The sequence below is a fragment of the Phyllostomus hastatus genome, unplaced genomic scaffold (genome assembly GCF_019186645.2).
Source record: "Phyllostomus hastatus isolate PE091 unplaced genomic scaffold, TTU_PhHast_1.1 phas_scaffold_182, whole genome shotgun sequence".
In the NCBI taxonomy this organism is placed as follows: domain Eukaryota; kingdom Metazoa; phylum Chordata; class Mammalia; order Chiroptera; family Phyllostomidae; genus Phyllostomus; species Phyllostomus hastatus.
This window is the reverse complement of record NW_025334013.1, coordinates 3435028-3447735: the sequence shown is the minus strand read 5'-3', so window position 1 is coordinate 3447735 and position 12708 is coordinate 3435028. Positions and strand designations below refer to the sequence as shown.

Sequence of the window (12708 nt, the reverse complement as noted above, 5' to 3'; positions counted from 1 at the left end):
ACGTAAAAGAAGAGGAAGTGGGGTCTGGCGGGGGCGGGGGGCGGGGTGCAACTGTGAAGTGTGCGTTCAGGGAAAGCCTCACAGAGGATGCGCCCCCCTGAATCAGGCCAGAAGGAGGAGCTGAGAGATCGTTCTAGACAGAGGGAGACGCTCTGGACCCCAAGACTGGAAAGCCACCTCATGGGGCGGGGGGGGCAGCACGGAGCTCCCCGGGGTCCCCAAACGGCATCATCACAGCGCTGAGCGCACAGCAAGGGCCACGCGAAGACGTCCTGAAGGGGGATTTTTCAAACTGCCATTTCCAGAAGGGCCCAGTTGCCGATGCCACAAAGCGGGCTGCGTGGGCATTCGGCACTCGGCCCTGCCTCGGAGCCACGGCTGCCCCGCAGCCCCCGACCCCGGGAGCCCCCGCGTGGCATGCTTCGCTATTGCACAGGTGAGCGGGGCCCCCGGGCCTTCTCTGTAATTCGGGCGGAACCGGAGCAAGGGCTCTATTTATAACCCCCGGCCGGCGCCCGGCCACGGGGACAAGGGCCGGGTGCCGGTGCGGCTCCTGTGCCAACATCTATATGTGGGCTGATTACAACAATTAATTTAATAGGGATTCCTCCACACAAACAATGTATCATTTTATTAGGAAACTCTATAAATGTCAGTGGTGCAATTCATTTTTATTAATTTTCTAAAATGAAATTAGCAGTGGCGGCGGCAAACAGAAGTTGCATTGCCTTCGCATTCAGCAGAGTATTGGTGCCATTAATTCCTTAATACCAGGAGGCCGGTTTGTATGAACTCAGCAGTTAACTGCACCAATTAATTTCCGTCGCAGAGATGGGCGGAGGGACCCAAACTCCACTCGACAACTAATTTAGGAAGGTCCTTGAACAACCGCAGCAACTTTTCCTCCCCCCGGGACAGCAGCCTCGAGCGTGAGCGGGGAGGGGACGCTGTGACAGCGGAGGAAACGCCCCCGTCCTCGGCCCCCGCATTCGCGAGGAAGCTGCCCTTCCCACGCCCGGAGAGACTCCAGCCAGCCGGCCGGCGCACAGGGAGGCGAGGCCTCCAGGGGCCTGGGACCGCGCTCCGCCGACCAGAGGATCTGCGGCGTCCCCCACCCCGGCAGCAGCACAGACCCTGCCAGCACGCAAAGCAAGGTCACCACTATCATAACGTTCAATCCTCATAAGGGCCCAGTGAGGACAGGGTCAGTATCGGCCCCACTCCACACATGAAGAAGAAAGAAAAAGTGGGGCTTTTAAAGGGGCGAGAGTGACTTCTTAACGCCACAGAGCTAGCTGCTCAGGGACAGCCAGGTTCAAAGCCAGATGTGCCGACCTCTGATGTCCGCATGCCTTCTCTTTGCCGCGCGTCCCCCTCGTGCCTCCGGGTGGGGAGTCTCCTGGCTCTAACTAGACTCCAGAAAGTCACGTGGCTCACGCACGCCCGTGAGCGGCATTCACGCTCATCTGGAGCCCGAATTCTGAAGGCTGAAACTCGAGGCAGGACCCTCCCGCCCCCCGACCCGTTCGGCTGCCCGTCACACGGTGGCCGCCGCAGAGCTCCTGTCTGCACGTCGGAACCAGCTGGCTGGCGGACTCGCCTGGAGATCTCCCCTCCTGGCCAAACCGAAGCTCCTCCTTTCCCCCTGGACTCAAGGAGCGTTTCGCCGAGGGGGGGGGGGCACACAGCGGGGCGGGGGGCTGTGCGAGATGAGAGCTGCAGCCGGGAGACGGGGACGGTGCGGAGGCAGAAACCAGACAGGCCTCCTTCTCCCCCGAGAAGCTGGGGCAGCGGTCCTCAAAGCAAGGCCCCAAGCGGACCCCACCCCCCCATCACCTGGGACCTTGTCAGAAACATCAGATGCCCAGGCCCCGGCCAGACCTACTGAGCGAAACGCCAGGGCTGAGCCCCACGTGTTGCCCACTCAAGTCTGGGCCCAGCTGCCGTGGGAGGAAACGCCCCCAGAAGAGAGGCGAGATGAATGGGCCAGGCTCGCCACAGTCTGGGGTGCGGCTGGGCTCACCGAGTGGCAACCTGTGTCGCCCCTCACTCTCTGCCCGGCCCCCACCACACCGCACAGCCTCAGGAGGACTGCCCCTCCTGGCCCCATTCTTACTGGGCTTGGCCAGTGGGCTTGCGAGCAGATGGGACACGGACGCCCCATGCAGCAGGGCTTCCCACTGTGCCTGCACGGGCTGCCCAGGGCTTCTAAGCCTCTGCCATCCTCCAGGAGGACCAGACGTCCCAGACGGTGAACAAAAAGATGCATCCGGTGCTCCTGGACCCACCCCAAAGCCACAACCAGCCCAGACACCTGTGAGAGGGACATAAAGATCTGTTGTCACAAGCCACAAAGTTTGGAGATGTTTCTTACATGGCATTATCACAGCAAAAGCTGACTGTTACAAACCACCTGATTTCATAGCAAGGGAAAGCACGGCCCAGCAAGCTGAGAAGAGGAGGGCACCCCGTGGCATTCAGGGAAAGCTGCTCAGAGCCAACCTCTACCCTCACCCCCCGCGCCACCGGGAGATGGGGACCCTGAGAAACAATCCCCTTTCCTCAACAACCTCTGGCCCCTCTGCAGACATGGCTGTCCCAGCCGAAGGACGCCAACCTCTAAAAACCTAAGGCTGACGGAGTCGCCTTTTAAAGTGCCTGCTAGAGCAAGTTAACATTCTAGGGGACAAGCCCCTCGTCCCTCCATGTCTCGGAAAGGATGAATGGGTCAAGCTGACGGCCACGGGGGCAGAGGACACACGCCGCTCCTTTCTCTGGAGCCAGTCAACAAACTTGGAAAATCCGGGGCTTCTGCCCAAAGTGGGTCAGACTGGGCGTTCCGCCTCTTCAATTCAATGTGCAGCCCAGTGCTCCTGTGAGCCTCGCTCTGGAAACTGATAAACACCCGGCCCTGTCACCACTGACAGAAAAGCTACGGCAATCGGGAGAGGGGAGCCGCATATTTCCGAAGCGCTACGATGCAGCATACCAGCTCATAAAAGCTGAGGGCTGGAGAGGAGAGGAGAAACTGCCTTTAAAATGAACCCTAAATCTCCATTTCACCATTCTGCACAAAATAACATCACCGGCACAGGCAGAACACAAGGTGAGGTGTCTTCCCTGATTCCCTCTCCGCCCAGGTGGGGAGAGAGGCTCAGGGCTTGTGGCCATCGGCAGGTTCAAGGTCACTGACTGCGCAGTGAACTGCGGACTTAGCCAGCGCTTGTGATCGGGGAGCTCTTCTCCCCACCATCAAGAATAGCGTGACTTTCAGCCTGTAGAACACACTGGGATGGAAGTTCCCCTTTTACAAAGTAAGTTTCTAGCCAATCCTGGCGGCAGGTGGGCACGTTCCCCAAAATAAGCGCCTCCCGACATTCCCGCCCGCCAGGGCTGCCCAAGCGCCTGGCAGAGGGCTCGAGCGTGAAGCCACCGAGTTCCAAGCCCCGACCCGGGGGCCGGCAGCCGCGTGGTTTTGAATCCACCACGTGCAGCGGCTCCCACGCTCTCCAGCCACTCGGGGGGGCCTCGGTGTCACGAGCTGCCCACCAAAACGTGGCACTCTCAGCTCGCCCATGGATTGACAGGTCCAGCCGGGTAACCGGTGAAAATCAACCCGCTGGCCGCACACATGCGAAAAACCGCGAGAGCCGGGGCGTTTTACCTTGTCTTAGGGGAGGTGGTGAGCCATTCTTCGTGTTTCTCGAATGTTATCAAATAAGCTGCAATTTCCTGAAACAGAAGAATAAAGAGATAATAACAACAATTAGCTCACGCTGGATCCAGAGAGGCAGGAAAACCGTGTGGCCCCCCCCCCCAGCTGCTCTCTCCCGTCGTCGCGAGGCCGGGACCCACCTCGGCCGGCCAACGCTCGGCCCGACCGCGCTGCTGTGGTTTTGGTTTCTGTGAGCCCTGTCCGTTCCACCTGCCTCGCGACGGTGATCAAAGCGCGGGTTTCAAAAGACGCGGCAGCGGCAAGGACAAAGATATTTATTTCTCCGTGGGCGGAAAACATCAGACGCCATTTCAGGTTCTAAATGTCATTTCATTTAAGGAGGGAAAGACACATGCCAACAATAGGGCTGCACTGGTGCGAGGTCGTAATGGGAAAGTTCGGTCTGCCTTCCTCTGAAGCTGGACTAATCTTTTATCCTTGTCCCCGGAGACAGTGCATTCCCTCAGCCGGATTCCCAGCCCCCTGAGCCAAATCACACACAGATTAAAATGAACCAATAAAGCCATATTCCAGAGAGGGGGGCAGAGAGAAGGAGAGAGGGAGAGGGAGAGAAAGTTAACCTTTTGCACTGCTGATAACTTAATCTACTGAGCTGAGCTCCAGAAAGAAGAGCAATGTCAGCAGAGTTTAAGGCGAAGATGGAGAAAATGTGGGCACCTGAAGGTAAATTAAATATTTATAAACACAACATCGCTGCAGATAGAATTACTGATTTATTAATAATTTCCATGAAAAGCTAGTGGGCGACATCAACATAAGTCACCGCTCCGGCTCAGAGGCATGATACGGCCCATTACTCCCAGCCCCGCACAGACCCGCGCACGAGCAACTGGCAGGACTGTAAGTTAAATTAAGGTTGCGGCAGTGCATGTTTCCCTTGATCTTGGCGATGCCACGGCACGGAGCTGCTGCCTTCACGATCAGGAGCACGCGGAGAAGAGGCCCCGGCCTGCACGCTCCCTGCAGCCAGCGGGCCCGGGAGCAGCCCTCGGCCCAGAGGCTGGTGGCCTTCCTCCACGTCAGCCCCCCGGGGCTTGGGCACAGTGCGGTTGCCGCCCGTGACCTGAGAAGCTAAACTCGGCTTTGAAGAAAAAGCAGAGGTTGCCACCTAAAACCAGGTAAGCGAAGCAGGCTCAAGTGGAAAGTGCCAGCCCCGCCACGCCGTGTGAAGGCCCCCAGCCCCAGTGGAGATCGGCATGTGATGTGACCATGGAAACAAGCTGCTCCCCCGGGGTAGCCGGTGACCAGCAACGCAGAGCCCAGGACACCCCCGTCTGGAAGCAGGACCTGTGGCGAACGCGGGCTTGCCTCATCCAAGGAGCTGCTACCCTTCGTCACAGCTAAAGGGGCTGAGGGACCAGCACACCGTTCCCTCACGTCCCCGGGCCTTCCGTGTTCTCTCTCCTCTCCTCCAAAAACGCTCTCCCCAAGGTCTCACGAGAGAGCGGCATCGGATGGGCTGCCTGCCCATCCCGCGTGCCCCCACGGCGCCTGGCGCCCTCCACCAGTGCGAAGGGTGGGTCACCGTGTGTCCTAATTGCTTGTTTACTTGGGTAGCACCCCCCACTGGCCCATGAGCTCCTCGAGGGCAAAGAATACGTCACGACTGATGTATCCCAGGACCTAACAGTGTCCTGATACGTGTCTGTCCGGCAGATGGATGGTTGGGTGGGCAGATGGATGGGAGGGGGGAGGGGGAGAGCAGGCATTATAGGGATATATGTGCATATGTAAGTGTGTGACTGTGCACGTGTGTTCTGCATGTGCTGTATGTCTGTATATGTTTATCACTGCAGACAGATGAAGCAAGCGCTTAAATGCAGCAAAACTGCTTTCCCTGGTGTGCGCTGGCCTTCACCGAGTGGCTGTGGGGGGGGTGACGTCCCACCGCAGCGAAGCACACGTGCTCCAGAAGCACAGAGCGGCATGGTTGCTGGCTCTGCCGCCTTCCAGCTGCCAGATCTCGAGCGCATGACTCAACCGGTTTAGACCTCCGTTTGCTACGACACTGAGCTACGGAACACCTGGGCAGTTACAAGGAGTGACAGTTCTTAATACACATACTACATCTAGCAGTGCCCACAAGCATATCTACCATTATCGTCATGACAGGGTCTGCACAGGGTGAGCTGCCCGTCCAGAGGTCTGTGATGAGGTAGCGGGTGCCAGTGGTCCGTCAGAAGTTGCCAGCGCAGCTGGACTTACTTACTTTCACGGGTCCCCACCCTCCACCCTCTCCCCCCTGTGCCCACAATGAATGGTCACACTGCAGCAGCTGGTCCGGCTTAGCTGCAGCGACCCTCCCAACTGTCTGCGGTACCCACTGGGCTTCACAAAGCACTGAGGGCAGACAGCGGCTGGAGCTGGGAGTGGCTAACCCTAGCTCATGTGTGTGTCAGCCCACCTATCTGAACTTTAGGGGGTTTGGTATCCGAGAAACCGTCTGTGCCAACTGGAACCCCCTGGATCCATGCCCTTGCCCAGCAGTATGCTGAGAGCTGAGGGACCCCCCGACGCAGAGGATGGGGACACGGTGCATCCAAGCCACCTCCAGACGGATCACAGTGCCCTGAGGACCCAGACGCCCGAAGGCCTTCAGGAACACCCCTCGGCCAACCCTCACCCCAGCCCAGCAGAAGCCTCCCACTCCGACTGCCCTGTGCAGAGAAAAGCTTCCTGGACCACTTACTGCGCTCCGGGTTCCCTCTGCAAATGCACACCGAGCACCTGCGCTGTACACCGGTCAGGGAACAGGACCAGCGCGAAGGCTGCCCTGAAAGGGCTCATGGTCAAGCAGCGGGGAGACGAGCCACCGTAGCTGCTCAAGGTTAGCCCTCTGGCAGGGCCAGCCACACGGTCGGCTCTGGAACCAGAGCCAGCGGGTCACTGCAGCCTACCGGGCTGCCATGCAAGCAAGCAGAGGCCGCAGGAAGTCACGCTGACTTAGGGACTGCCTTTGAGCACTCGCTCCCACCCCCAGACTGCAGGGACACCCCCACAGAGAGCCCCCGTGGTAGGGCCCACCCCACTTCCGAGCAGCCCTTCTGAGCTAAGGAGACAGAACACCTTGAGCCAGGCCCTGCACTGTCCTGCTCGAGTTGGCCAGGCTCGGGTGCTGACCTCGGCCACCAGGGAACGCCACCACGCCGCTGCCGGGCTCCCAGCTGGCCCGGGCACGTCTCAGTTGCCCGTCTACTCCCAGACCCAGGCCTCCCAGTCCTCCCAGCCCATTCCCTTCGCCCGCACCTCGGGTCGCCTCGTCCTCAGGTGGGCGGACCACGGGCCGAACCCTGCCTTCCCGGAGCTTAGGAACAGGCTGGGGAGAGAGACGTACACATGCCCAAGAGCCACACGGAACACTTAGATGCTGGACAGTGTGGGGCCAGGTAAGAACCATCCAAATCCAGAGCAGGAAGGTGAGAAGAGCGCCCTGGGCTGGGAAGGGGATGACCGGGGGGATGAAGGACATCACTGCCCGTGGCATCACCACCACCGCCCCAACGGCTGACACTGGTGGAGGGACGCCTAAGGCCGACGGTTCTTGCTCTGGGAGCCCGTGGAGGATGACGTCACGGAATCCTCAGCAAAAACTATGAAGCAGGAACCACGCCCATTGTACAGGTGCGGAAACTGAGGCCCAAGGTCACAGGGCTGGTCTCTAGAACAAGAGCCCAAACGCATACAGAGTGGTCCCAGGGCCCACGCTCCCCACCGCTGCTCTGGATTTCCTGAAGGACGGCCACGGCGTGTCCGCACGGAGACAGGAAGAACCGCAGGCGGGAGGCCGTGCTTTCCCCAAGTGGCTGGCAGCCTCCCGCTCCCCACGGACTGGAGTCACGTCACCACCCCACTGCCCTTCGGGAGGCCAGGAGGGGCCGGACAGAGCGGCCATGGGCAGAGCCTCTCCTTCAAGCAGGATCAGGCCTATTCCTACCCCCAACTCTTGTCTGATTCATCTCCTTCGGGGAGAGGGAGTCCCTTCCATCCGAGAAGCCTTTGCTTAAGGCAGACAAAACAACAGACCAGAAGGGAGGGCTGCGTGAAAGGAAAAGAGGTTTGGAAAAGAAGGATCGCAGGCCCCTCCTGGCTGGCCTCCCTCTCGCCCCAAAGCGCCCCCAGCCTAGGGCTCCAAAGAAGGCGGTGGGAACACAAGTCCGACCCATCTCCTTCTCACGGTGCAGGACACCGAGGCAAAGAGAGCCGAAGGCACCGGCCCGAGGCCAGCATGGCGGTGGCCGACCCCAGGGCCCTTGGTACCCAGCATGTGCATGATTTTCCCACTTGCTGCCTCTCAGAGTCTGGCCCAGGAAACCCACAGGACACTCCAACAAGATGAGAGCGTGCCCCGAGAAGTAGAAACAGAGACTCAAACAGAAATGTGAACATGGAGCCCTGGCTGCCATAACTCAGTGGACTGAGCGCGGGCTGCAAACCAAGCATCGCAGGTTCGATTCCCAGTCAGGGCACATGCCTGGGTTGCAGGCCATGACCCCCAGCAACCGCACACTGATGTTTCTCTCTCTCTCTCTTTCTCTCTATCTCCCTCCCTTCCCTCGCTAAAAATAAATAAATAAAATCTTTTTAAAAAATGTGCACAGGGAAGTTCTGGCAGCTCTCATCACAACAGCCAATCGTGCACGCAGCCCGAGAGTCCGTCGGCAGGTGGGCAGATAAACAGAATAGGGCGGGTTCTTACAACGGAATGCCGTTCATCCAGAAAAGGAATAAAGTCACCATACATGCCCCACGGGTCCACCTTGAAAACACGATGCTGAGTGAAAGAAGCCAGACACAGAGGCCACACACCGTGCGACTGCATGTCCATGGCGCGTCCAGAACAGGCGACTCCACAGGGACAGAGGAGATGAGTGGCTGCCGGAGACCGGAGGGACAGGCGTGGGGGCGACGGCTCACAAGGGTGTGGTTTCCTCTGGGGCGATGCAATGTCAGGAGCTACACGGAGGTGCAGGTTACACGACATTGTGAATGTTCTAAATGCCACTCACTAGTGGCAACTCTCGCGTGTGTCTAATTGCAACACACAGGAAGGGGGGGCGGTGTGGACAGCCTGCGAGGTGGGGCTCCGAGGCGAGGAGCGTGCCAGCCCTCCCTCCTCCCTGCCTGCAGAGAGGGACCCTGGGCCTGCGGGCTCTGCCCGGCTCCCCGGCCCCCTGGGCACCTCTCCCTTCCCGGATCCGAGCCCTGCGTCAGTGCTGAGGAGAGTAACTGGACTGTCAAGATGAGGGAATTCACTGCAGGTTCCAAAGCAAAGACTGTCCAGCTTGCAGATTTTAAATGTTTAGTTTGTCCTTTGGATGCCCAACTGGAAACCCACGCCAAGCCCTGGTGTCTGTGTGCGGCGGGGGACACACTGGAGGCGGCTCCCGGGCCCCTTCGATCCACTTGGCCCCAGGGGAGCCAGGGGGCCCCTCCGGAGACACGGACAAGCCCCGGCACGCAGGGCAGGACCCCGGGGCACTCGTGCCTCGTCACACGCCGTATGGCCGCTCGTGGCCACCGCCCACAGGCACGCTGACCGCCCACCACCTGGGGCTGGGCCTGTCCGCCCCGGGCTGATGCCTTCAGGTGGAGGAATGTAAAGCCCACCGGGGTGAGCCGGCTGTGGGCGGGCAAGGCTCGGGGGGCCCACGTGGAGGCTGCCCCGGGGACCAGCAAGGGAGAATGCACCGTTGTGCTGCCTTGGCTCCTCGTGGCCTCCTCCACCTCGGCCCCCGCACACTGATTCCGCCGACACAGCCTGCCCGGCCCTGTTCTCGGACCACCTCCTCCAGGAAGTCTTCTCTGATACCTCACTCCACGGTGACCTCCAGCTTCTGGGCCCTTTGTGCCGCTAGCATCTGTGTGCATGGTGGGTGCCCTCCTCGGTTCTCGGTGTCCGGGGGGCTCCGGGTCTCAGCTCCCGCACCCCGGGGTGCCCCCGTGAGATCGTGTGTGCGGAGATGACTGCGGGCACGGATGGGGGCTGCATGAAGGAGCTCAGCGGTCTCGTCCCACGGACGCGGACACACAGAGCCTGTTTCTGAGGCAACTCCGCTGCCGTGAAGGCCGGAGCCCGCCCACGTGAAGAGGTGGGCGCCCCCGTTCAGAAGGCGGCCCCCGGCCAGGCCCGCAGCCCCCTGGGAACGTGATGTGAGCCACAGACGCCAGCCGCAGGGGTGGTTTTAACACCGCCGGGAGCTACGTTAAAACACAATTAGGTAGCCCTGGCTGGCGTAGCTCAGTGGGTTGAGCGCGGGCTGCGAACCAAAGCACCGCAGGTTCGATTCCCAGTCAGGGCACATGCCTGGGTTGCAGGCCACGGCCCCCAGCAACCACACATTGATGTTTCTCTCTCTCTCTTTCTCCCTCCCTTCCCTCTCTAAAAATAAATAAAATCTTTTTAAAAAATCAAGTAAAAAGAAGCAGGAGAAGTTAATATTTAACACATATTTTATTAGTCTATTTTCTATTTTAAACTAATGTATCCAAAATATGATTTCACTCATTAAAAAAGGAGTCACAAGCCATTTTGCATTTCCCCCCACGCCACGTTCCAAACCCTGCCACGTGCTGTCCACGAACGACCGGTCTCAGCTCAGAGCAGCCGTGTTTCGGGTCCTCGACCGACACTCACGGCAGCGATGGGGGGCAGGGTGGCTCCGGATGGGAATGATGACGGAAACTGCAGCACCGCTGTGCCCCGTGCACGCCGGCGGCTGGCGCGGGGCCCCGGTATGAGGGCAGGTGTGCGGCCGTGAAGGCTGCCCGGGACGCAGGGCTGCTGTCCCACGGGTCCGCGTCAGGGCATAGAGCGGCATCCTGTCCCCGCGTGGAGGAGCCCGCGTTCCTCCGGGAGGGGGCGTGGGCTTCTCAGAGGGACGGAACGCCCCTCCGTTTCTCAGCCCAAGCTGCCGTCACGTCCACTCCCTCTCCGGAAGGAGGGACCCCTCCCCCCAGCGGACACCCCACAGAAACACCCTCCCAGCCCTGGAGCAGGCGGCTTCCTGGCACAATGTCCCCTGCAGCCGCCCTCAGAGGACAGGAGTCCCCTTCCTGCCATCGCCCTCCATCGGCTCTCCTGGGGCAGCCCACCCTCGCCCTGTCTTCGGGGCATGGGCCCAACCTCAGGGAGAGGAGGGCCAGTCTCCAGGGGCCCGGAGTCCTTATCGGGACAAATTAAACACAGAGAACAACCACAAGCTATGTTTTGTTTTTTATTCTCCTGAGTCCAAGCAGTAAAAACAGTTTGTGGGCTACATAATCTCAGGTATTTTGCCCCCCAAAATTGGATCTCTCAACCAAGGAATCATTGTGTAAAGTTTGCTTTTTATGAGAGTTTCGTGCAAGGGTTCTATCTGGAAGGGACGAAAGCTGAGGGGGGAAAAAGCCAGGACCCCCCCAGCAGCCGGATCGCATCTGCCAGAGCCACAGGATGCGGTTGCATCACTCCCCGACGAGGGGCGAAAATATCTCGTTTCCAGTACTCCCGGTTTCAAGGCTCATACTTAATGTCCTCTGGGTGTTTCTGAGGTGCCAGATCTCTGGTTATGTACGGTATTAGGGAGGTGTGAATGTCCTATTAATGACTCCTAACCAACATGTTTACCGTGGAAGCAAGTTTTCCCAGAACTCACCACTCACTGCACTTGACACAAAATAATTGGCCTTGATTTGAGTGAGTGAGTGGCCATGCGGTACCCCGCTGCCAGCGGCCCCTCTCGCCTGCTCTCTCCCCGACCCGTGCATTTAGCTGGTGGGTCTTCTCCTCCGAGATAGATATTGCAACCCTGGGTCCAGCGGTGCAACGCCCCCTCTACACGTCCCTGCTCCCAGCCATGGACACACTTCTGAGCACCTGGCAGACCAAGACAACACCCTCTCTCTGCAAGATGCTCTGGGCCCCCACCCACAGGTCCAAACCAACGCCCAGTGCCTTCCAAATGACCAGTTGTTGATCTAAACGAGTAGCACACAAAATAACGGTCTGTGCATTTTTGCTAGGGGTAGCAGGGCTCTCCTCTGATCCACGTGTCTGGAGAACTTCCCACAAAACACGAAAGCAGTTCAGGATAAACTCCTACCAGCCTGGACGTGTGACGCAAGCCCAGCCCAGCTGGCTGGCTGTTCTTCAGACACGGTAAAGCACTCTCACGACCAACAGACCTCCAATCGGAGCAGACACAACGAGCCATCAGAAAAACGGAGTTTGGAGTAAGATTCAGGCAAGAGGCAATCCAGTTAGTCTTTCATTCATTTCATTACTCACTCATTCGTTCAATCTTCCAGTGAGTTACTGGGCATCTACTACACGCCAAGCACTGCATGAGGCCCTAACAATACAAAGAGGAGTGAGTGATGGTCCTGGGAAACACAGCTGAGAGGGCAGACAGGGTCCAGGGCCAGCGTGTCAACTGCAGAACAGACGACGGGCACTAAATTAGCGGCACGAGGGATGCGCTCGTGCCGAGAAGACCAGCAAAGGTTGCGGCAAGGAGCTGACACTTCCACTGGGTCTTGAGGGCTGAGTAGGGGGTTGCCAGGCTGACGCTCGGTCAGGGCATCGGGGGAAGGAAACAGCGCCGCAAAAGCAGGAACGTGGGAAAAGCAAACGTGTTTGGGGAGCTCTGAGTCGCGGGAAGCGGCTGGAGTCTGCAGGGCGGGGAGCGACAGGATGCGGAGCTGGAAAGGGCAGGGATTAAAGTGCGAGGGGAGGGGGCCCGAGCCACAGGAGCTGGGGGTCCTGTAAAGCTCTGAAGCGCAGGGGAGACGCAGGAGCACTGTGCTGGGGGCCCCTGGCGGAGGGGAGACCACGATGGGACACTAGGGTTACAACCCAGGAGAGAGACGATGACACCTGGACTAGGACAATGAAAATGAATTGAAAGTGGAATGTTTTTTCAAAAGTGAAATAAACGGGGCTTGCAAAGCAACGGGCTGCATAAACCGCAGGACAGCGAGGAAGTGAGAGCACC

At 59.2% G+C, this 12708-nt stretch overlaps 1 protein-coding gene across 12 annotated transcripts in view; it reads right to left on the bottom strand.

The window, feature by feature from the left end:
- CAMTA1 (calmodulin binding transcription activator 1) overlaps positions 1-12708 on the bottom strand; it is a 731766-nt gene that overhangs the window by 473376 nt on the left and 245682 nt on the right. For all 12 annotated transcript variants that reach the window (XM_045858544.1, XM_045858545.1, XM_045858546.1 and 9 more), the window contains one exon: positions 3665-3732. In XM_045858544.1, the coding sequence (XP_045714500.1) occupies positions 3665-3732 (68 nt within the window). The remainder of the gene's footprint in view (positions 1-3664; positions 3733-12708) is intronic.